The sequence below is a fragment of the Chenopodium quinoa genome, unplaced genomic scaffold (assembly GCF_001683475.1).
Source record: "Chenopodium quinoa cultivar QQ74 unplaced genomic scaffold, ASM168347v1, whole genome shotgun sequence".
Taxonomy (NCBI): domain Eukaryota; kingdom Viridiplantae; phylum Streptophyta; class Magnoliopsida; order Caryophyllales; family Amaranthaceae; genus Chenopodium; species Chenopodium quinoa.
The window spans coordinates 1,451,235-1,475,825 of record NW_018742881.1 but is presented as its reverse complement, the minus strand read 5'-3'; the positions used below and the strand labels follow the sequence as shown (position 1 = coordinate 1,475,825).

The 24,591-nt window shown below is 34.3% G+C and overlaps 4 protein-coding genes across 5 annotated transcripts; 1 reads left to right on the top strand and 3 right to left on the bottom strand.

Moving 5' to 3' along the window:
* Positions 1-1,768: 1,768 nt before the first annotated feature.
* On the top strand, positions 1,769-8,138 carry LOC110726790 (protein RBL-like). Of its 2 annotated transcripts, XM_021906305.1 has the most exons (7): positions 1,769-2,050; positions 2,221-2,262; positions 2,344-2,442; positions 3,450-4,531; positions 4,611-4,872; positions 6,616-6,701; positions 7,659-7,745. In XM_021906305.1, the coding sequence occupies exons 2-6, from the start codon at positions 2,244-2,246 to the stop codon at positions 6,681-6,683; spliced, it is 1,530 nt and encodes a 509-aa protein (XP_021761997.1). In that variant the 5' UTR covers positions 1,769-2,050; positions 2,221-2,243; the 3' UTR covers positions 6,684-6,701; positions 7,659-7,745. The 2 variants fall into 2 exon arrangements, with proteins under 2 accessions (XP_021761997.1, XP_021761996.1); XM_021906304.1 differs by lacking the exon at positions 6,616-6,701 and having other exon boundaries at positions 1,770-2,050; positions 7,659-8,138.
* Positions 8,139-9,465: 1,327 nt separating this feature from the next.
* LOC110726654 lies at positions 9,466-10,722 on the bottom strand. The gene is made up of 4 exons (XM_021906125.1): positions 10,321-10,722; positions 10,185-10,224; positions 10,067-10,078; positions 9,466-9,953 (listed from the first exon to the last, which is right to left on the bottom strand). The coding sequence occupies exons 1-4, from the start codon at positions 10,720-10,722 to the stop codon at positions 9,466-9,468; spliced, it is 942 nt and encodes a 313-aa protein (XP_021761817.1).
* Positions 10,662-12,044, bottom strand: LOC110726791. Its single transcript, XM_021906306.1, has 3 exons — positions 11,823-12,044; positions 11,024-11,717; positions 10,662-10,840 (listed from the first exon to the last, which is right to left on the bottom strand). Exons 1-3 carry the CDS (start codon positions 11,937-11,939, stop codon positions 10,764-10,766), a joined length of 888 nt encoding a protein of 295 aa, XP_021761998.1. The 5' UTR covers positions 11,940-12,044; the 3' UTR covers positions 10,662-10,763.
* A 3,283-nt stretch (positions 12,045-15,327) lies between these two features.
* LOC110726653 (U-box domain-containing protein 52-like) lies at positions 15,328-24,569 on the bottom strand. The gene is made up of 11 exons (XM_021906124.1): positions 23,261-24,569; positions 21,965-22,083; positions 21,551-21,669; positions 20,944-21,167; positions 20,813-20,864; positions 20,241-20,514; positions 19,596-19,709; positions 19,108-19,467; positions 16,783-17,541; positions 15,643-15,706; positions 15,328-15,542 (listed from the first exon to the last, which is right to left on the bottom strand). The coding sequence occupies exons 1-11, from the start codon at positions 23,544-23,546 to the stop codon at positions 15,520-15,522; spliced, it is 2,394 nt and encodes a 797-aa protein (XP_021761816.1). The 5' UTR covers positions 23,547-24,569; the 3' UTR covers positions 15,328-15,519.
* Positions 24,570-24,591: the final 22 nt, after the last annotated feature.

Below are 24,591 nucleotides of genomic sequence, written 5' to 3'. Positions count from 1 at the left end.
TCGGGAGTATTTCAAAGTTAAGTTTTGCTAAACACCGCCACGAAAGTTTTGCACCTCTACCAATGTGACTGTATATATGTTACTAACCCTACTTGAAACTTGAGTATCATCACTCAATTTTCATCAAGTAAACCAAACATAACATTAATCGGTTAGTAAAACTTTGAATATGTTCTATTCACTTTTTTTTTTTTTGGTAGGTAAGGAGAATTTCCTGACAAGTAGGGGGAGATTGAAAAACCTACTTGTTTGGGATGAGGGGTGGAAGGAGAACCTTCAACCAACTAGACTAATCTTCATTCTCAAATTCACACGAATACATTTAGTTGAAATTAAACTTCGATCCTACTAAGTTTTTTTTACACAATCGGTCCTAATAGGATTGTATCAATAACTTCTTTTCGAGCTCGAGCCCATATCCATAAAGTTGAACACTTGAACCATATGGTTCGCAAGTCGTATAACGATGGTTAGGGATGGCAATTCTAAATGGATATCCGCAAATCCGATCCACCCAAAATAAATAGCTGGACGAAAATCCGCATTAAATGGATGAAGGGCGGTGACGGATGAAGCGGGTGACGGATCGGGTCGGATTCGGGTGGGGCTCCGTTTCATCCGTCACCCGATCCGTCATCCGTTTATCACCCGATCCGCAGTCCATCCGTATTATATAAAAAAAAATAATTCCCAATTGTCTTATATACTAGTATACTACACTATGTATGTACTGTACATTTCTAAAAAAATAAATCTTTCTAAAAATTCTTTAATTTTATTTAAAAAAAATATAAAACCTCCCTCAATTCCCAATTATGTAGTACCGAAATAAGTTCATGATTTCGTTCAAAAAAAAAAAAGTAAGTTCATGATTATTATTTTATTATTATTATTATTATTGTTGTAGTTTGGAATAAAAATTTAATCAATGGTTTACTTTTTAAGTTTAAAATTGGCTAACATTTTTTTTATATATATAATAACGTATTAGATTTTATAATTAGAGTAGGATTATAATTATCACCCGCTAAGCATCCGATCCACCCGTTTCATCCGCAGATGACGGATGGATCGGATGTGGGTGATGGGTTTTGCGGGTGACGGGTGGATCAGGTGGAGCGGATGGATAATTCGGGTGGATGCGGGTGGAGCTCCATCCGACCCGAATCCCATCCGTTGCCATTCCTAACGATGGTCCACTTAGGGCCTGTTCCAATTGACCGAACTTAGCTGAACTGAACTGAACTGAACTGAACTGAGCTGAGCTGAACTGAACTGAACTTATTAATTAGTGATTTTTAACTACGGATTAGTGATCTTTGATTATTTATTGATTATTTATTACTATACATATGTGTATATACAAATGTACATATTAATAATAATAATATTATTATTATTATTATTATTAATTATTGATTATTATTATTATTATTATTATTATTGTTATTATTATTATTATTTATTGATGATTATTATTATTATTTATTGATTATTATTATTAGTATTATTATTTCAATTATTATTATTATTATTGTTATTATTATTATTATTTATTGATTATTATTAATTAATTATTGATTATTATTATTATTGTTGTTGTTGTTGTTGTGGTTGCGTCGTTGTAATAAGAGCTTAAAATAATGAAATTTGGCTTTATATTATTAGCAATATCATTAGACGTAGATTAAGAGCTGAACTGAACTTCAACGGAAGATCACGAGAACAGACCCTTAAATCTATAGCCGAGTTTATTCATACCACTACTCGTATTTTCCATAGACGTTCTCTTTCGGTTAGGTTCACTCTGCTAGTGCTTCCCTCCTAAATCCAGGTTCCTTTCCTCCTTTCTTTCAATCTCCAATTTTTCTGGGGTTTTCATCACTCAATTAGAACGAGCTTCAATATTTCCCCCTTATTTCGGTTATCAAATTTGACTAGATTTAATTTCCTCCTCGATTTTCTCTGCAAATAACATCAATTATTTGGTTGTTTCAGAAAACAACCCCAAATTCGAGTTCCTCAATTTCAACATTCTTCTCTTCCGCCTGTAATTTACTCTCTCTCCTCCTTTTTTTAGTCTTTTTTCCTGGGTTTTTCGTTTCTTCGACATTAATTCATCTCCAAATTTCTTTACTTTATTATTTCTTTTTATAATTTGGGCAAAAGAATTCAAAAATTGAAGTGGGTAATTGATAAAATTGCTATTTTTGTTATCAGGGTTTTGTTTCAAGTAATGCAACATGAATAACCCAATTATTGGTAATCAATTTCTCTCTTTCGTTTTTTTTTTTCTTTCAATATTTTTAAATTTAATTAAATTTTTTTTTTGTTGGTTTGAAGATCCATTGCAAGGGGATTTCCCAGAAGTGATAGAAGAGTATTTGGAACATGGTGTTATGAAATGCATTGCCTTCAATCGTCGAGGCACCCTTCTTGCTGGTATAATTTTCCCTCTTTTACTATGTTTAATTATTATTGTAAAAAAAAAAATAGTGAAGTTATGAGCTTTAATTTAATTGGCATTTTTTGTCTGAAGAAAGAATATAGCTTTGCTGAATTTTAGAATATAGTGTAATTTGGCTTTGATTTAGTGGTAGAACATATTTGTGGGGTTATCTGGTTGATTTATGGATTTGAAATTCCGAAATTTGTTGTTACTACATCGTAATATTAGGCCAGCATCTCAAATACTCGGTTTATTTGTAGCTTTGGTTAAATGGTGGAGAATGTATGTGGGTTTATCATGTTTCTATCCTAGAGTTGAAATTTGTTGCTCCGACTTTCGGGCCCTGCATTGCCTTGTTTGTAGTGCTATTAGGTATTAAGGAGTTAGCATCGTAGAATTGATGATGAATGCTTGGACTTTTGGGACAAAGTCATTGATATTGGTATTGTTTTGTTTCTGTTGTAACTGCTTAGTAGGTTATAGCTGCAATTTGATGTATTAAATGTTACTGCCATTTAGGTTGGGAAGGAGTTCAGCTACTGTCTATAATGATTAATTGATCTATCCAGAACTAATTCTGATATTCAAGAGTAAAAACGAAGAAAAATATCTCATCTCGTCCTCTGAAAATTCTTCATCCTTGCAGTGCTATATAGGAATGAACACTGAAATACTGCTTTTGTTCATGTACTGTCATGGGTAAAGATGTATGAGAGATTCATTCGATTATTGACTTGTTTTTGCATCAGAAATCTAGGGTATTTTATTTCGAAACTGTTCTCAATTGCTCATTTACTTAGGTGGACACTCCATTTGCATCCTAATTTCTTAGTGGCTCCCAGTATCCCAAATTGTATCTTATGGTTAGTAGCATTCATCAAAACTGAAAAATGCTTCAAGCTGTCAAGCTGGGATTTCATTTATGGAGTTATGGTCATTATTCTATTTGTTGTTACCCCAATATATCTGTATAACTTTTGACTCTTTTCTATTTACTTAGCTGGCTGCTCCAATGGAAGCTGTGTCATATGGGACTTTGAAACTCGGGGGATTGCGAAAGAGCTCCAAGATAAAGATTGTAATGCTGCCATTACAAGTGTCAGTTGGTCAAAGTGTGGCCATCGCATATTAGCTTCTTCTGCTAACAGAACATTGATTCTCTGGGATGTAGCTACTGGAGAGAAAGTTGCCCAAACAGCATTGGAAAAAGCTCCTTTGCAAGCCCGTCTTTATCCTGGATCTTCTACTCCATCTAAGTGCTTGGTGTGCCCTGTCTATTCGCCTCCTTTGATTATTGAAATGAAAGCTGGAATAATCACTGCTTTGCCTGCATCAGTTTCAGATGGGGGAGATGGGCTTTCTGTTCCTTCCCGAAACAAAGTCTTTGATGAAACTACTCCTCACATTCCTGCGTGCTTTAACAAGCATGGGGATCTCGTTTATTTGGGAAATTCTAAGGGGGAGATCCTCATAGTTGCTCACGATAAGGCTCAAGTACGTGCCCTTATTCCTCCAGCTGTGGGTGCTGTGATCAAGAACATTGTATTTAGTAGGAATGGACAATATCTTCTCACGAATTCTAGTGATCGGATTATTAGGGTTTATGAAAATATGCTACCTACAAAGGATGGTCTGAAAGCACTTGATGAGATGGATGAAACTTTGAATGATCTTGGTTGGGTTGAGAAGTTGAAGGCAATTGGATCTAAGAGTTTAGTCCTATACCGAGAGTTTCAAGACTCTGTAACCAGAATCCACTGGAAGGCTCCCGGTTTTAGTGGTGATGGTGAATGGGTTATTGGTGGCTCTGCTAGCAAAGGAGAGCATAAGATATACATATGGGACCGGGCAGGACATCTTGTGAAATTCCTTGAAGGTCCAAAAGAAGCTTTGATTGATTTGGCTTGGCATCCGGTTCACCCTATTGTTGTCTCAGTGTCCTACACTGGCTCAATCTTCATATGGGCTAAAGACTACACTGAGAACTGGAGCGCTTTTGCCCCTGATTTTAAAGAGCTTGAAGAAAATGAAGAATATGTAGAAAGAGAAGATGAATTTGATATCATGCCTGAAACTGAAAAGGTCTGATGGCCATTTCTGTGTGTTCTTGTTATGTTGCTTTTCTTGATTTGCTCGTTGTTAATTTGTGTTATATTGATAGGTTAAAGAATCAGAGGCTAACCAGGACGAAGAGGTTGATATTATAACAGTGGAGCATGATTCAACTTTCAGTGATTCGGATTTGTCGCAGGAAGAACTTTGCTTCTTGCCTGCAACCCCTTGTCCTGACGCTCCTGAGCAACAGGATAAAGGTGTTGGAAATTCACTGAAATTGGTAGAAAATAGTCTCTCAGCGTCTCCTTTATCAGCAGATGCAGCACAAAATGGGCTAGCTATGAACCACGAGTCAGGTCATGTTGAAGGTAAATGCTTGATCAACCATTTTGTCTGAATCATGTTAAGATTTCTCTTGTCAAATGCTCTCAGTAGGTGCTATGAAAAGTTGGAGATGCATGTAATTCAAAATTTGTTACGCGTTGGAAATTTGAAAGCAAAAGATTGAAATTAACTGAGGAAATATTGCTGCATTCTTACTCAAATGAAATTAGAAGAAAGTGCCTTTAAATAGGTTACCAAATAAATCAACTTCCTAAAGAAACCAACTAATAATCTTGGAGTACTTAGTGCCATAAACAAAGGAATCATATATCACGCTAACTGAATCATGCTACTAGTTGATGCCAGTCATGCCACTAATAATGTTGGCTTACTTACTAAAGCTACAATATAGCAGCTAAATCAGAAAGACTAGTAATTAATATGACCAAAGAATACTTATTTTTGAAGCATTTTTAGTATTACTTAGGTTTATATGTATTGCTATATAGGTTAGGGTTTTGGTCTTTACAGGTGAAAAGAAACCTTTAATTATGGGATACTCAAAGATCAGCATATCCTTATCAATATTAACTAGACCAGACTTTCTCATGGCAAAGACATAACCACATGCTAGTCAAGAGGGACTTGATTTGAAGGACAAGTAGCTGTTTGTGGCTCATCAGAACTTTCTTTTTGGCAAAAATAAAAATAAAATCTTCAGAAACTTCAAGGAGCAGGCCGAAAGATGAGTGATTGTTAGATATGTGTGAAAAGTTCTAAAATCATGTTCCCCATGTTAGATGTTGAAAGTAAGTGAAGTTCATTGTTAAGCTTTGCTGCTTAAGCTGGACTCTTGACTTAGTTTTAACCTTTCAATTACCAATAAAACTAACCTACCTTTAATCAGGTTTCACTCACATAATCTGAGGATTTTATGTTTGAGTTTGCTTATGTAGGTAAATTGTGTGATAGATAGAACGCACTGGCTATGGACTGGTCTGCGCTTATTGGCCCAAACAAAAATCCATTATGTACAGATTTATGGGAAATGTGTCCAATGATGATTTATTTAATTTCAATTAGCAGTGTAAATGTTTAGATATCTATATACCTCTATTAAAAGAAAAAAGAAAAAAGGATATCTATATAGGTATACGCCTCCCAGTCTTTTTGGGTTAGTCTTCCTTTTTGCAATAGAATCATGGAGAGTGAAGTAAGAGTTTAAGACTGATGGCAAAGCTCATGTACAGAAAAAATTGAGGTGCCAAAAGTATGCTCTAAAAGTTTGAAAATACAGTTTTGGTTGCGATTGTAGGAACAATTGTGGCTGTCATGATAATTTGAATTCAAAGTCTTTTTAGGATTCTATAATAGTCGTACACATTATACTATTAGATTAGTTAGAGTAAATTGTTAGAGGCGTAGATCTATTATTGGGGAGACGGGGAATCTTTTCATTGCATCTCTAAGTACGGGGTAGCAAGTAACAAATGATTCAGCATCCAATGCTGGGCTAATCAGGGTTTTGAATTGCTTGATTTGGATGAGATCACGGGTTTTTGAAACACCCTATACTGAAATAGACTTTTGGTTTAACAATATCGCCGAACTGAAACAATGCAGCCGTATTTCATGGTTAAAACTTAAAAGTGACTGGAAGGCCTGATGCGTCTTACTTATGTTAGATTATCTCCTTTTGGTGGGAATTACTATAAGTAACCTGAAAGTACTTCATGCATTTATGCAACTAAACAAACTTACTGAAAAATGCTGTTGTATTGTTTCAGTTCAAATTCTTAAGTATTCCTCCGTCCCTTTTTGGTGCTCCGTGTTCCTCTTTGGGGTGTCCCTTTGAGATTGCTCCATTGCCTTGGTAACTTTCCCACTTGCTCTCTCTCTCTCTCTCTCTCCTCTCTCTCTCTCTCTTTCTCTCTCTCTCTCACAAACACACGCACACACACACCAACCCCATTTGCAAACCCATACGCTCAAATTTGCCTCACTTTTTCATCAAGTGAACTTTGCCCTGTGGAGAAATCAAAAAGGGACTGAGGGAATACAACTTAAATGGATGTGTTTAGCCTATGTGTTCAATTACTTTGAAAAAAACAAAAACAAAAAAGAACATATATTACTCTGTATGAATGAGCAAATAGCAGTAAGAACAGAAAGAGAGGACAAGTTGCCCTCGTAACAGTCAAAAACAGATTTAATATTAGCCCAATTTTGATGAACAAATCTTAGTAACTCTTAAATTCTCCTTCCACCCTAGCTCACAATGGAACTAAATAAGTTATCCTATCCCACAAGTCCACAACAATTACTAGCCAGCAGTTTAAGGTTTTTTCTTAATGTAGAGATTGTAGACCCAATTACAATATGGAGTATCACTGATTCACTGATTACAAATGAAGACTATGAAGTCCAAAATGCGCTAGATTCATCTGTTTATTTTTTCTAATTGACTTGAAATTCTTGATAATTTAAGTATATTATGCTAAAATTGCATGCAAGGACTTAAATGACATCTAATATGTTACTATGTGATAGATCAATCAATAGCAATTCTGAGCTGTCTATTTGGCTGGGCTGGCATAAATTTACTCGACCCAAAAAAGCCTGATCAGAACTTAATCTGAGATAACCTGCAACCAACTTTAAAATGTAAGATCAAAACTGTATCTAAAACCGATTTTTGCTGAACTCGTTACTGACCTGGCTGAACTCGTGACTTGAAAGTGCGATGACACTGCCAAGTATATTAATGCTAGTTCATGCTATAAGAATTACTTGTCAATGATTTTGATATGAATGCCATTTTGTTTTGCAGGTATAGACAATTCTCCTGCAGAAGACACAAGTGGACGTTTGAAAAGGAAGCGGAAACCCTCTGAGAAGGTCTTGGAGTCACAGGCAGAGATGGTGAAGAAACCTGTGAAGAAGGCAAAGCCTTCAGCTAAAGCATTGAAACCCAAAGATAAAGTTGTAGTTGATGAAGATATTGGTGTATCTGTATCTGTAGATGAGGTTTCCGATGATTATTATAGATAATCGATTTCTTTAATGTACACGTAGGCTCCTTCGTTTTTTCCTCAGTAAGCAGGAAGTTGGGACTGTAATGGTGTGAAGGAGACAAAATTGTTGACAAATGCAGCCTATTTGTACAGGGTATTTCGCTCTAGTTCCATCTGTGCTGGGAGATGAAAGTTAGAGTCCAGTGTAGGAGTTAAGGTAGTGTTTTTTTAGTTAGGTGATAGTAGCTGTAGACAGCCATTAATTATTCAAGATTTTGCCGTAATTTTTTGTACTCCATGAAATCGAAGCAGTAACAAAGCTCAACCCAAGCCTAACCATATAGTCTTTGATTTCACGTGTGCCAACCGCTAGGGCTCTACCGGAAACATGTTACAATACTACACCAATTATCCCTTATTAGATATCAAGCATTTAATTTGGATCCCCCATTTTTTAGAGGACCCTCTCCTGTGTTCCATGTTGGACATGCATAGAGCTGGGTTTGAACCCTTTTGACGAGCATTACTTTGGACTCGACAATACTCCGTATTAGTTTTCTTCTAACTTTAACCCACTTTTTATTATTCGAACCCTACAACCGTCTCTAATTTTAAACTTTATCTTGAATTATTTGTTTTTCCCACTTTTTACTTTCCCCATTTGACGAGGGTCTTACCAGAGCAAAACTCAGCTTAATACTTTGTTCAATTATCAAAGATTTTTTTCAAGACTAGTGACAAACTTACCCTCAACTCCTCAAGTGCCCATTATTGTTTTTTTGTTGGTAAGGAGAAGGGCCCTATCAGGTCAAAATCTCTCACAAGTCCTCCCGATACGGGTTAACAGCCTAGACACTTTAAAAGTGGAGGGGGGGGGGATGGTAAGATAATCCCTACCTCAAAGTAACACTAGTAGGGTTTGATCCCAAACTTTGCCACTGAACCAAGTTTATATTGGTCAAGTACATAAATCATAGAATGTCTCTAATGATATTTTTTTTACAAGGATGTCTATAATGATTAATGATAAGGTATAAACTATGATCAGATTCATTTTAATACACATTCTAACTTTAATTATATTCATAAATAGAGTAATTAATTAAGAAAAATTCTCAATGGCATGGTAAATTGGTGACTCTTTACTCCATATTTAATTTTTGAAAATTCATAAAATGTACCTAATTTTTACGGAGTACTTAGGTCATGTTTGGCAAAAGTAGCTGTAGAGGGTAGCGGGTAGCTGTTGAGTAGCGGGTAGCTGTCAACAAGTAGCGGGTGAAGGTTAGCTGTCAAAGTAGTTGTTGATAGTATGAGTGTTTGGTAAATTTAGCGGTTGGATTATGTAAAAATAATAAAATTTACAAATTAAATAGTTACTATATTATAAAATCGGTAAATAAAAGTCATAAATAATAAAGGCCCTAATAATAATAATAATAATAATAATAATAATAATAATTATAATAATTACATAGGTACTAGTATAAAAAAAATACATTTATCCTCATAAAAAAACAATACTAATAATAACAACAACAACAATAATAATAATAATAAATAATAATAATAATAATAATAATAATAATAATAATAATAAACAAAGCAATTCGATAAAAGAGACTACTGGTGTTTCTTATAATAATCGCATCTCTCATTTCTCGCCTTCCATAAAGCAGCTGCTATTTTGTCACGAATGATTTTCATTTCAGTGCAACTTTCTGTGCAATTTTGACCTTGGGGAGTAACACGGACATCAGGAAGCTCACATGATGGTATAAAATTAGGATAATCCTCTAACACTCGAAAAAGGGGATCTTTTGGAGAATTTATTCGAATGTAGTTATGTAGTGCAAATGTTGCAACCACAATCCGTATTTGTGTCTCAATGCTAAATTGTGGCATACTTCTTAGTATCTTCCACCTTTGCTTCAAAACTCCGAAACATCTCTCAATGCAACTTCGAAGAGATGAGTGCCAACGATTAAAAGTTTCACGCTCATTTTTTGGAGGCTCGTTTTCAAATTGTGACTTATGGTATCTTGTCTTCGGATATGGTACAAGATAACCTTTTCGATCTGGATACCCTTTGTCGGCCAAATAGTACTTACCTATCACAAATTCACAATATAAATGATATTAACATAACCTTCAGGCGGTTTAGGAAACTTAAAAGCTGGAGATTCAATTGCATGAAGAAATACACGAGTATCATGCGCGGAACCTTCCCAACCCGCTGATACAAACGTGAAACACGTATCAAAATCACATGCAGCTAATACATTAAATGTAGGAATTCCTTTTTCTTCCTCTATAAGGCATTTGTAGAGCCTCCGGTATACATGCCTCTATATGTGTACCATCAATACATCCAATACAATCCTGAAATACAATCAATATTAGTCTTTCATATCAAAACTATAATCTAATGACATAATCTAATGACAACACTACAAAAAAAAAAAGGAAAAAGATTACCTTAAAATAAGGCATATACCTTGCATCTGTTGTTATTTTTGCCGGCACTTGTGTAAAAGTTGGATCATATGGTCTTATAATATCATATGCAAGCCCCTTGGATTTTCGACAAGAAATTGAATTGAGGACATCATGAAATGCCCTACTTATAGTTTCACCGGAACGTTGAAAGCGCTCACCAAGAACTCTATTTGAGGCACCTTGAGCAACTGCATATAAAAAAATGCCAACTTTCTCGTGAATAGACATATTACAACTAGATTTCAGTCCATATTTAGATGATAGATCATTACACAATCTTAAAAATAATTGTGGCTCCATTCTAAATGCATTGACACATCGAATAGGATTGCCAATCAACATTTCTTTTACCCACATCTCTCCTGTTAGAATTGAAGTCATGCATGGTTCTTTATATATGTATTTATAAAAATATGTAGACATCAAATATATTGTAAATGCAATTGCAATCCAAAGTTTGCGCATTCTTTCCTCATCAATATCCATATTAATAACAAACCTGCCAATTATAAAAATAAGTCATGAATAAAACTATCATAAAAAGTACTGAAAAATTTCTCTAGGAAAAACATACATAACACAAATAATCCAAGTATTTCACATAGAACAAATCTAAATTTTTATTTTACCACTAGAGAAAACAAAAAAACATTTTTTTTTCTAAACTAATACTAGTTATTACCCTTAATATATAGATATGCTAACCACTTAGCTCTGCTATCATCATCCTCCATACTCAAAAAAATCTCTCTTTTAGTTGCATCTCCAATGACAGTAGTAGCAAAGCACCAAAACTCACTATGTTTCTCCAAATACTCATTTTCCACCATACGACATATGGTATTCATTGCTGTGGAAATCGTGGACACATTTGATGTACTGCTTTGACTAATTCGTTTAACACATTCTGTCATTTCAATAATTCCCTTAGATATCATTGCAGATCCCGCTGATTGTCTTCTTGTACGTTTCACTTGACCACTATTAGACTTTAATGGAAGATGCTTTTGAATCTTATTAGAAGGACGAGTGTCATTGTTTACAGCTTCACTAGTCACTTGTGATGACCTACTTCCCGAACTACCTAAGTTAGCATCATTACGTGCTTGCTCTATAAAATGTTGAAAAAAATTCCCCTCATCATTAAGTAAATCTTGAGCATATTGGTCACTTGGAAAATAGTTATCACCACCATCATTATCAATATTCTCTTCCTCTAAATTTTCATTTTGTATAGTAAGATCTTCAATGGGGTCTATTGAGGGCACATAAACATTCTCTCCTGTTGCATAAGAATCTCCAAACAATTGTTCCCACTTTTGTTCAAGCTCCAAGTTTACACCCCTTAGTCGAAACCTTTGGAAATCTGAATTTTCCTACATTAAATTATTATAAAAATTAAAATTTTATTAAAAATAATTTCATACTATAATTGTTAAAATGAAGATTATATAATAGATTAAATTGTGAATTTTACACACCTTGATTTTTCTTTGCCACCATTCATTTGTAGCGTCAATTTTTCCCGACTTTGGATCCCATCCTATACCCGTCTCTGATTGTTTTAAGTTTTTCCAAAGACGCCAATCTTTTCTCATTGTGTCATATTTGTTCTTGCAAGTATTTGAATTACTTAATTCACGACCAATTTTTTGTTCGACATCCGTTTGAATTTCCTTCCACCTAAAAAATTGTGCCTTCCCATTTTCCTTTATAAATGCAAGACAAACATCACATAGGGTGATTGAATCCTCGTCACTCCACTTAAAACTACCGCCACTGCCTCGTGTTTCACCGCCCCGTGTTTCCTTTGTTATTTTTTTTTACTCGATGATGAGGCCATCTAACCACCAAGCACATAAAATCATCAATTCAACAAAGTATTAACAAAATAGCACATACACCACATATTTTAAGTTCAATAACAAATATTTAATACTTTCTGATTTTTGCAACTCTGATTTCAATTTATAGGTAAGGCCTAGCATATAAGAATAATAGACATTACAAGCTTGCCTTGTTTGACCATAAATTATAAGATACAAGCTAAGGTCAGAACATAGGAGTAAATCAACCATTAGTATAATCACTTCTAAAACCTTAAAGAGCTATGACTGACAAATCAATAATTACAAAGACCATATATTGAAAAAAAAAATTAGCATAATCTTGAATAATTGGTAGTGGCAAAAACAAATCTAATACGAAGTAATAATTATAACACTCGAAACTACGGGAATAAATTCTATCAAAATTTCACCAAAGGCTCTAATTTATCATCTTGTGTAAAACACACACATACACGCAATTATTTAAGAAATGCTCTTAATTACTCGTATTAAAATACGAAATACTAATGTATGAATCATAGTCAACGTAACTACACTTACATGCGCTCAATCAATTTAATTATGTTGACAACAATGTATATTGATAATTGATAATAAAAATATATAAAAAGAACGTAAACATCAGTTTACACCATGGTTTCAGTTTGATTCATAAGCATAGTATGAAAACCATCAACGAACACTTAACCAATTTCAATTAGTGATCACAGAATAACAATTAGATACCCAAAAGATGAATTAAAGAATACAAAATCATATCATCAATTCAAAAAAAAAAAAAAATCAGAATAAAAAAAAAATCCAAAAAAAAAGGGATATATTTAAGGAGAGAACTCTTACTTGAACAATGATAAATTGATAATTGGTGATCAAGAGAACTTTGATGATGGAGGAATTTGATAGGAGATGGAACTTTGATGATGGAGGAATTTGGATGATAAATTCAAAAAGTTGTTTGACGTGATAAATAAGAAAAAGTCAGAAATTTGCCTACACCGCTACTTTTGTGGGATAAAACGCTTGTTATCCTAACGTTTGTGAAAATCTATCCAACCACTACCTCTACCGCTACCCGCTACTTACACCGCTGCGTTGCCAAACACTACTAATTATACCTACTAGTGTTTTGACCTAGTCAAAACGCTACCCGCTACTCAAAACGCTACCCGCTACTCAAAACGCTACCACCAAAGAGGCCCTTAATTAAAAAAAAAAACGGAGTACTGAAAGTCTCAACCTCGTCAACTCTGCACAAAAAAAAAAAAAAAAAAAAAAAAAAAAAAAAAAAAAAAAGAACTCCCGCCCTTAGAAAAATCACCAAAATCCTGAAACAATGTTCATCTTTCAAAACTGAGAAAATTAGGATTCAACTTCGACTGTTCAACTCAGAAATTGGGAAATTTGCAGGTAACCCAGTTCTTAATTAAAGTTTGATTGGGATTGCATGCATAACAGTTAGCAATCATATGCTATGAATTTAACTGATTTTACTGTAAATTGCAAAATTATTGCAACTATCAATGCATTCTTGTGTTTGCCCAGATTCTTCATGCCTGTTAGTTTAGCAAAATACTTCCTTCATTTTTTTAAATTTTGCAAAATTTAATTTATTAATTACACCCCAATTTAATCAATTTTTAGTAGATAATTTTTATATGATGCTGCTAAATTTTTTAACACAAACATCGAATTTGCATGTGAATTTACCCACAATTTTGCTATTTTTTTTTTACTTTGAATTAGTCCACTAAATTTGTTTTCTAGGTACCACTTAATTTCATAGTAGTTAGAGTGAGAAAGTGTTGATCTTCTCAAACCCCAGTACTACTTGTATCCAAACTGGGTTATGTTGTTCTTGTATTACTATTATTAGTATACCGTATTGTTTTTATAGATAAGCAATAGCATACAATCCTGCACTATAGCAACTGGGGAGGGGGTAGGTAATTAGGTATCGAATCCGGGCCGAGATCCTTGGCACTGAGGGTGTTCCCTAAGTCTCAATTGAGCAACCTTGGTTGCTTGGTTGTTGCATTAGTAGTAATATCTATTTAGAGTATAATTGTCTTCTTGCAATTGGGTTGATGGGAACTATGGCTATAACAAACCTAGCCTTGCCCTAGCTCTAAATTCTGACTACACCTTTCCTATGTGTGGTGTTGTGGTCCACCAAATATAATTTTAGGTGAGTAGAATGACGAAAATTTCTAAACCATTTTCGGTGGGTAGCGGTTGATATTGTGAAATCTGGTTGGTCGGGATAAAGATTGTTAAGATTTCAAGAGTAGAAGTTGCAAATAAGATTTGGAACGATGTTAGCAGTAGTGGAGGTTTTCTTACAGAGAGGGATGAATATTGATCAGCATTGTGTTATATTAATTGCAAGGAAAAGAGTACACTTTCTTGTCTTTATATTGGGGAATTATGTACACACATCTACAAGCACTGGAATAGGGTTAGATGCTTCGTCTTCTTTTGGAAATTTACATCATTACAGGCTTGTAAATAATGCTATCTAGTTAATGATATTACACGATACACTGTTAGCCTCAGCGGTGAAAACTAATCTAGGTCATCATTTAGATGCCTTTCAATACTTTTAAAGCTGCAATCACTTCGAAGGAAGTCTTTAGCTCTCTAAGGGCTTGAGACCATGGAAAACTAATCGCAGTAATGATCGGGTTGCCGCAGAAGCGGCTTATGGCAGATGAATTGAACTGATCACCGTCAAAGTGGCGTGAAGTTTTTCAAAATAGTTACATCAATGGGTTTTAGCTTCATTTACAATTTTTTAGTTTTAGAAACATTCCTTTACCAACCAGGATAAAAATAAACCTATACCAATGTATGTGTGGTTTTTTTTTTCCTTCTTAATCTAATGTAAGAATAATTATGTAAAACAGCTTGTTTGATGAACTGTACAATTTATTTATAAAATATTTTTGACAAAAGAACATACATCACGGGAAATATGTTCTAACATGGTGAGTTACTGTTATGTATCAGTTGACACCACAAGATATATGAAATTATTACCATGGTATTTGGAACAGGATTTTGCAGAATGGTAGCTTCAAAATCCATTACAGAATGGCCACATTTCATTGCTTGAGATCCATCCTTCGTTTATCCCCCCCCCCCTCCTTTTTTTCCCTTTAAATCTATGTTTCCAGGTAACTATAGCACATGCTAAACATCAGCTCTTTAGTTACGCTTATTAACAGGCTTCAGCAATTGACAGTTTTGACATGTTGTATGAGATAAGTTGGCTAAACTGATTGGGGGTAGCTCAACATGTTGTCAAAAACTTGTAAGTCATCTCTTTTCTTTATTCTGTTTCATCTGCATTTGCTGTTAATAAAAGAAGGTAAAGGTTTAGAGGAGAACACCTTAAAATAATGAATTTGTTGCTGTTGCAAGATTTGAAGAACATATGTTTTTTATTATCTACCTCTTGATGATGTTGTAGATGAGGGGGCCTTTGTGCTGCTCGGAATTGAATTAGAGGCTTCGCTCTGCAATTTTTTAACTTTTTTTTGTTAGAATATTTGTTAACATCACATTCACAAGAACATAAGTCAATAGCACTTATAAAATGTCCCTTTCCTGTGGAGGATTCAACATATAAGACTTTTGAGTTTTGAATTACTTTCACCGTTGTCCCAAGTTCTACTCATTTTCCATTTTCACCCTGTTTTCTAATCTCTACTCTTTACTTTATTCCTAATATGGTAATCTTTTATTAGTTTTTTAATATCTACAACCCTACTTTGTGGGACCCAATTGTATTTAGTAAATCCCTTACTCTATATCTCACTTCTCATTAAAGCAAAAGTACCAACATGCATGGTCTCCATTTTTACTTTTCCCTGGTCTTTGTAGCTACGGACCTGCGGTAGCTAAGTAGAACTCAGAAAATTGGAAGGAGTATGAAAGACTAAATAAAATAGGTTTTTAAACTGCATGTATGTCCAAGTGATTTTAAAGTAGCACACAACCATTAAATTTCAGATAAAAGGAAGATGATATTTAGCTTCTTGATTGTCTAAGGGTTACGTGTGTATATCTGATCATATTATTCTGCCAAGGGTGGGTTTAAGAGGCATTGAGAAGCTATGATGTGGTAAGTAGTAAGTGGGACATATATATTTACTCAGTTCACCTGACACATAATATTGGGGTGATGTCCTATCTAAAATTCTAGTTTCAATTTGCAGCTAGTTAAATAGAGATGGACAATGAAACATATGCTATCTATAAAATGAACATTTCAAATATAAACGACTGTAATATGCTCTGAGGCTTGTCTCCACTGAACAAGTTTCTCTGAGAGAATTTGTGGAAGAATGTATATAGTTCAATTTGTATCATTAATATTTTGGTTTTCTCAGTCAAATTTACTCAGTTGCGTGCTTACTATTACTGCATTTTGTTTGGGGGGGGGGGGGAACTATTATTCCTTTTCTGATCATGTTGTAGCTTCTAGGAAGGCCTTGACAGTTTTACTTCTAGAAGCCATATTATTTATGTAATTGTTTCAGGCTTTCGGCATTCATGCTATTAAAACTGAAAAAGTTTCCTTAATGCTGACCTGTGACATGGATGTCTGGCTGTGGACAGGGGAAGGTTCTGGTGTGGCAACAAACATGAAATGATGTGTTCTTTCGTCAGCAAAGTCTCTCAACCTCTCTAACTCTGGCAAGACAACTCTCTCAAGATCTGGTCGATCTTTCCTCCTCAACTCAGCACATTGAATAGCAACCTTTGCCAGACTTAAGGCTTCCTCCACCGGCCAATCAGGTACCGACTGATCCAGTATATCAGCAAATGTTCCCTTCTCAATGTAATGTTCCACTTGGTGAGCCAAACCCATTGGTGGCTTAGCAGTTAGTAGTTGGAGAAGCACAATCCCTAGTGAATAGACGTCAGATTTAACGCCAAGCATGCCACTTTGCTGATACTCTGGATCGATGTAGCAGAAAGTCCCAGCAGCTGATGTCTTGCAATATTGTGTTATGTGATCAGCAACGGACGGGGGCACCAGCCTTGCCAATCCAACATCTCCAATCTTAGCAACATAATACCTATCCAGAAGTATATTCCCTGGTTTTAGGTCACGATGAACTAGCGGTTCTGGCTTTGTCTGATGGAGGAAATTCAGTCCTGTTGCAATGTCTGCTGCAATTCGGAACCTAACTTGCCAAGTAAGGGGTTGGGTTTTCCCTCGACGAAACAGACGGTCATCTAAACTACCGTTGGCCATGTATTCATAAACAATGCAACCATATTCTGGGCATGCACCTAGGAGAAGAACCATATTGGGGTGCCTGATGCAGCTCAGTACTTCAACCTGCAACGTATTCAAGGTAAATAAAAATGATGTGCTGGATTTAACATTTAAATGGGTTTATAAATTTTAAAACTCTTGCATTTGGTGTTACAAAAGTTCAATTTAAGTTTGGTTTGGATAACTGAACTCTTCATGTGCTTGTGAGATAGGGAAATGCGTTCCACTGAATTTAGTAGACAGAAGAGAACTAGTGTTTTTTTTAAGGCTTTAGTAATTTTTTTTTCCCATGCGATTGAAATTATATTTAAATGTTCTATTCAAGGGCGGTTTTTTCCTTTGACAAATTTATAATGTTCCACATTATATGTAGTTTAAAAACTAAAACACAAATCTATCAACATCTTTTCAGCTTCTGATCATAATTTCTCTTAAGCACAAAATGTTTTGTCTCTGCCTTGTAAAAGTCTTTGCAAGCTACATTTTTCTCATCTTTTCATTCTAGACATCTATGATATTATGAAGCCTTTAAAGCAGTAACATTACTCATTTCTATGATGAGACCATGCAGGGGCAAAGCCAGGAATAAAAATCTAAGGGGGCCAAAAAACGATTAAGTTAACCCAAAAAAAAAAAAAAAATCTCATAGTGGGGAGTCGAACTTGAGACCTCCCTCACCATGAAAAGCTCCAACAACTAACTAGGCTATCACTAACAACTTGATATATAGGGTTAATATTTGCTATTTATTAGTTACTTTAGGGGGGCCAGAATATATATTATATACATTATCTCACCCTTTTACATGCCCAAATAAGGCATTGGGGCAATGATATGTTAGGTGTAGAAGTTGATGTATAAATGCTAAAAATTGTCAAAAAAATGACTCTTTTGACTCTCTTGACATGTACTGATGGTATATCAGTTGGACATCCAAAGAAGGAAAACGTTTAGATAAACATAAGTTTTTGCATGCATCAGGTGTACAGTAAATTTAATTTACATCCGGTTATTGTATACCAAAAGTTACCCATATTTACCCTTAATTCCATAAAAGTTACCCTTATTACTCAGTTACTTTTTTTCTCACATAATTACCCTTAAACTATCAAAAGTTACCCACATTACCCATTTACTTTTTATTCTAACAAAATTACCCTTAAACTGTCAAAAGTTACTCATATTGCCCATTTACTTTTATTCTAACAAAATTACCCTTAAACTATCAAAAGTTACCCATATTTATTTTCTTTAGAATGCCACACAGTAAATTACTGTACACCCAGTTCTTTAAAAACATTTGTCTTAGATAAAATAATATCAATTTCAGTTGGAGTTGAGGCTTATTTTTGAAGTAAAGGAAGCAAGCATCATTGTCATCATAATCCTTTTCCACAATTATCAGTAAACAAATTAAGTCATTCTCAGGTGATAAAGTGTACTAAGATGGTTATCCATGATTTTCTCCCCAGCATTGGTTGAAATCGATCTGGTGCAAGTGCGATTAGGTTGTCACAGGTGATTCTAATTTTTTTTGTCTACAACACTAAATGGAAGATTGCACAACACTAGCCTCTGATATAGGGACTCATATTTTACTGAAGTAACAAATACTTCTATATGTATTACCTCCTGCTGGAATTGCGATCTTCCTTGAGAGGCATCTGGACGTAGAACTTTCACTGCAACTCTTGTATGATCAAGATAACACTTAAATACAGGTCCATAGCCTCCTTCTCCAACCTTAAGGGATGCAGAGAAATTATCCGTTGCTGTTTCAATTTCTTCAATGTTGTACCTCTTGTAACTTAAGGCACTATGAGTTGGTCTGTATTCTGTGTTTCCTGCACTTAGTTTTCTTTCTTCCTGCAGTGCTGCTGCCCTTTCTGCTCTTTTTCTCTCAGCAAGCACCATTGCAACTTCCTCAGGAGTTCCTGCTTCTTTCAATTTTTTGTCTTCTTCTAGCCTCCATCGGTGGAGCTCCATTGCCTGCACTTGTTTGACATTCTAACTATCAAATGCCAGATATGTGGAAATATTTGTAAAATGATCCTTGAGAACATAACTTTATTTTGGGACAAAGGGGATGGGGGTCTGTGTGTTAGTATAAAACGTACTTGTTGTCTTTCTCTCTCTTTCGCAAAAACTGCTTCTTTGCAGGCTTCACCATACATCTGCATGGTTTGCTTTAGCTCAAGCTTTAACCTCCTCATCTCAGCATCTGTATCTTCCTGTGTTTACGTGAACAGAATTCATATTATTGCAAACATGATTTTCCAAAAAAAAAAAAAGCAAATAAGCATAGAACTATAGAAGTCATTGGCACATGGTTTGTATTCTCTACATGAGTGGAGAAACCGGTTAACAATACTTGCAAGATACATAAAAGTCTGCTGCCTCTGTTAGAAAAAGAATATGGAAGGATATTTTAGAACAAAACAACCTTGTTATTTTATCAGTTGCATTTTTGCACATGCTCTTTTTTCTACCAAAAGATTCACCTTTCAAAAAAACAAAAAAACTTTGTTGGCAGATTACTTTATACATATTTTCTTTTCACAAATACTATTGACAATATTTCTAGGTTCCCTGGTGGGCAGCTGTTGGAGATTAACGCATAGGTATATATGGTAATATTCGCTATTTGTGTAAAATATATTTATGATAATACACTATTTGATATTAAGTGAAAGTACTTCATGTTTTGCTGCAATTGGAGACGCTGTCCATTGATATGTCAATTGAAGTAAAAAAATACTTACACTATGCTGTGAAGAAACTGAAGTCCATCCACTGTCTTGTGATGTGTATGAAATTTCAGGCCTTAGGTTAGTATCATATATCCTTTGTCCACCCCTAGAAGACCCATAACTGTAATCTAAAGTAGAAGAAAATCTTGGTGTACGTGTTATATCCATGTAGTCGTATTGCATAGAAAGGCGGTCAACACTTGTTCTGTCAGAGCTCACGAAGGATATATCTGTTTCACTTTCTGGAAATTCACTCAACATCAGCCTTTCATTCCATCTGTCTAACCTGATACAATATTTGTTAAACATGAATTAATATCATCAAAATAATTCTGTACTGTTGAATGGATGAGAATATTGGATACGGATACTGAGATTTAATTAGTATTAGAAACCTGATCGCATTTTTGTATGCTTATATTCTACCTTTGAAGTCTGTGAAACATGATTTTTTTGCCTCATGTTTCATCATATATAAGCTTTTATTTAAAGAAAATACCAGTATCTAGTAATTAAGGATTATTGAGATTATTGACACTACTGTTGACAAATAGAAATTGAGCTTCCCCTGCTAGTGGATGTACCTCAAGTCTTTTTCTTCTCTTGGAGGTGTACGTGTGAATGAAGGCCTATCCCCTGCTACAGAATTCAGGTATTATTATTTTGAGTTGAAGAAGCGTTAAGTAATATATCAAGACAATGGAAATAAAGAAACCTCTAATGCTCATACTACGTCGTGGCGGTGTTGAAACAGGTGTGGAGACATTAGGTTTGTCTTTGACTATGTTTTCTATGTAGCTCTGAAGAGGGGACATGTGTGGAACTGGTCGTGATGCATTGCGTACACTTGACATCTTTGCCTTGGAGATTACATAAACAGTGCAGAAATCAGGTGCTCCTCTTGACACCATTGTTGGTATATCTGCACTCTTGAATTTTCTGTGTCATCATAAAATAAATGTTTAGTAATCAATGTCTATCAGACAAATATTTTTCTTCAAATAATTCTTAATGCTTGCTTTGATTATATGTGATGACAAATTAAAAAGGTTTCAACTATATTTCTATTACTGGTGGGTAAAAGTCAACAAGATCAGGGAATTGCTCTTTTTGTCTATACAATTTATTCCATTTTGACATGTCATATTGTCATCTGCCTGAAACATTTTACTGAGTGGTTCTCATAGAGCACTATTTACTGCAATATCTGTGAAGTTAGCTGTCATACATACTTACATCTGATCCATTCTTGTTTGTGATAAGTGAATAGATAAGCTAATGTGAATTGGTACTTATCAAAGGGCATTGTCTGGAGCTATCACCTGATAAATCCACCTTTTGAAGCACCAAGAACCAAATTCTCAATTGCAGCATAATTTGTGTATTCTATTAGAGCCCTGCCTACATCGTTATCTTTGAGTGTGACATCTATGCAGCGTATCTGACCAAGTGCAGAAAAGAAGCCAGATTAGTAAGCACTTTAACAAATACCAAAAGGCAAAAAGACTAATAATGATATAATTATGACAACTAGCTTATGTGTTTTCAGGTTTTGTTCATAGATCCTGTCAAGATGTAAGAGATCAACTTGTACTTGTTAGCTGATATTGCTCCACCACCTAGATAATTGATCTTTACACTTCTTTTGTCTAGATCTTGCTGACTTATCTAGTGTGGTTAATTCTAGCTAGTGTAATTAAGTGTTACATGGTAATAGTATGGTTAAGAAAACATACATCCTTGCGAGTACAAAAGCAGCGAAATGTGAGGAACAGGTCCTTAGTCTTCCTGTCAACTTGTTGATAGTTTGGTGATGTGCCTGGACTTGATGTTGATACAATAGCAGAACTGCCCGCTGCAAGCAACAAAGAAATTATGATTACATCTTGGTGATATTTATTGTTTGCAATTGCAAATGAGAAAAGGCCTATTTGCGTAGGGTTCTGTCTTTTAATTCAAAATACAGCAAAGTGTAACTTATGATCATTTTGGTGATAATTTCTATGATCTACTACAACTTAGTTTTATGGCCTATGTTTGTTGCCATTTTCTCCTGTATCGTTTGCCTTCTAGTGGCTCATTACTTTGTTTAACCTTTTCTCATTTTTCTATTGAAGCTTACAGGAACTTATATCATCTATTCAAAAGGTGTGGCTGAATGGCTCATCACATGACTCTGCCACTTATCACCCCATTTCCAACCATTGAGAGAGCTAGCTTATCATCAGAAGGACTTTACTATAGATTAATGGTAAGCTTACTACCAATTTGTTCATGCTGTAATTGGTTGTTATTTATATAATATCAGGCTGAAGGTTCATACTCATAATAATAAAATTCTTGCTGCTTATGAAAATCCGGTGAATAATTCTGCATACATATAGTAGTTTTATTTATTTATTTTTGGAAGGATATTGTATCTGGATCAGATGGTCATGAAAATAAAAGTGTGCAAAGCCTTATTTTTATTATGTTAACGTAATCAACATTGCATGTTATACCAAGACATATTGTTACTTGGACATAGTTTTTCTTTTATTTACACTTTGGTATGGATGCACAGTTGCATTTGAATTTAATATGATCTGAGTTTTGAAAATTTTGCTGAAAATTTATGTAACTATTTAATTCATTTAAGAAAAAATTCCCACTAGCTGACTAGCTAAAAAGATTTATAAAAATTGTACAAGAATATTATTTTTTTTTAAAAAAAAAACTCTCTTTGATTAAAACATAGTCATCAATATAATCTATCTTGAAATACTGGAGAAAAGCTTAAAATTTTCAAATGAATGGACGGAGAGTAATTTTTGGTTGGCTTATTGTTATTTCACAAGTATAAAAAGATTTTTAAAAATTAACAAATTTAACTTCGTGTAAATTCTTCAAATTATCTACAATGATTTGACTCCTTATCTTAAGCACAAGCTAAAAGGCAGAATTCCATGGCCTAATCTTGAAATAATTATCATTAGTTATATATGTCATAATACAAGTAAATGGAAATGAAGAGAAGGGGTTGGGGATGGAACCTGCATAAGAAGAATCAGCGGAAACGTGTATCAGGACAACCGGCCGACCTCGACCAAGAAGGTGGTCAGTGGCCCATCTGATGGCATATTGGCTGCCTTTATCCTTGTCTATTGCCACAGCCACCAGCCCGCGGTCCTCTGCTTTCTTTCCAGCATTCACTTTTGATCCCCACATTGCAAAACGTTCCTCCTTTCTATATCTTTTTTTTTTTTTTTTTTTTTTTTCCCCCTTTTCACCTCCTTTTCTTTCTCTGTTAATTAATCTTATGCATGCAAATGCATGCATAATGATCTAAACTCAAATTTGGCCTCATGTTATTCCTGGTTGTTTTCTAATTCTCTACATTATTTTTGAGAAAGAAATGAAAGAGAAAATTATCCACCTTAATTTCCTCGAGTCAATGTGCTTCATCTTTTTCTTTTCCCTTATTTCTTTTATTTTTTTGCTTTCTTGGGCATCCAATTTTTCCCACCCATATATGTTGTGCTTATATTTAGCTAAAATCTACTTTATCCCATGATAAAAGGGGGTAATTCCAAAAAGTCAAACATAAGAAGAGAAATTTGAAAATATTTAGTAATATTATTGTAAACTCTGATATTATTTTCCATGTTATTAATGTTTGTATTCCGGTACATGTTAAAGATTGATTTTTTATTATTCATAAGGACTATTCTACATGCATTTATATACAAGAATTTGTTTAGAGGAAGAGAAAATACAAGGATTATTTTATTATGAATAGTTAGTTAATTTAGTTAAAATGTATTTTCATTGTCTAATATTGCAATGAATCTATTTTTTTAATAATAAATAGTTGGCTAAGTTGGAAGAATTGGTTAGTATAGGTTTCCAATTTATTTCAAAACATAACGTCATATACTAATTTTCAAATTTGTGCATTGACAAGCGTGAAATTGTTGCAAGCTATAAAGAATGGCTGAAGCTGCATATTACTTGTATTTTTTGTCTTTTGAGGTCAAACAATATTAATGAGAAAAGAAAGTCTTGCCATGCTAAAAAAATACTAGCAAATTGGTCTGGGACTTGTATTGATTGTGTAACTAATTAACTGCAATATCGATTTTTTATCCAAATCTTATCCGGATCATGGAAAATGACTGGTAATTTGAATTTTTTTTTTTATTTTTTTTTTAAATTTAAATACAAATATTGTCCAGCCTTGATATGAGCAGAGACAATTATGAATTATGATGACTATCAAACTTCAAGGAAATTGATAAATTGTAAATCTGTACGAGGTGTGTGGAATTATGCATAGAGGCTAGATATAAATTTTTCACAGGTATAATGAATATGAATTACCAAT

Coding starts and splice junctions, on each gene's coding strand:
- LOC110726790 (XM_021906304.1), top strand. Junction 2,443..3,449: donor TCGAGGCACCCTTCTTGCTG/GTATAATTTTCC, acceptor CTATTTACTTAG/CTGGCTGCTCCAATGGAAGC. Junction 4,532..4,610: donor TCATGCCTGAAACTGAAAAG/GTCTGATGGCCA, acceptor TTATATTGATAG/GTTAAAGAATCAGAGGCTAA.
- LOC110726654 (XM_021906125.1), bottom strand. CDS start 10,722: ATGACTTCAATTCTAACAGGAGAGATGTGGGTAAAAGAAATGTTGATT. Junction 10,225..10,320: donor GGTATATGCCTTATTTTAAG/GTAATCTTTTTC, acceptor ATTGTATTTCAG/GATTGTATTGGATGTATTGA.
- LOC110726791 (XM_021906306.1), bottom strand. CDS start 11,939: ATGAGAAAAGATTGGCGTCTTTGGAAAAACTTAAAACAATCAGAGACG. Junction 11,718..11,822: donor GGTGGCAAAGAAAAATCAAG/GTGTGTAAAATT, acceptor AATTTAATGTAG/GAAAATTCAGATTTCCAAAG. Junction 10,841..11,023: donor AGCATATCTATATATTAAGG/GTAATAACTAGT, acceptor TATAATTGGCAG/GTTTGTTATTAATATGGATA.
- LOC110726653 (XM_021906124.1), bottom strand. CDS start 23,546: ATGCATGCATTTGCATGCATAAGATTAATTAACAGAGAAAGAAAAGGA. Junction 17,542..19,107: donor GATCGCAATTCCAGCAGGAG/GTAATACATATA, acceptor AATACGTTGCAG/GTTGAAGTACTGAGCTGCAT. Junction 15,543..15,642: donor ATCTACAACATCATCAAGAG/GTAGATAATAAA, acceptor TTTTATTAACAG/CAAATGCAGATGAAACAGAA.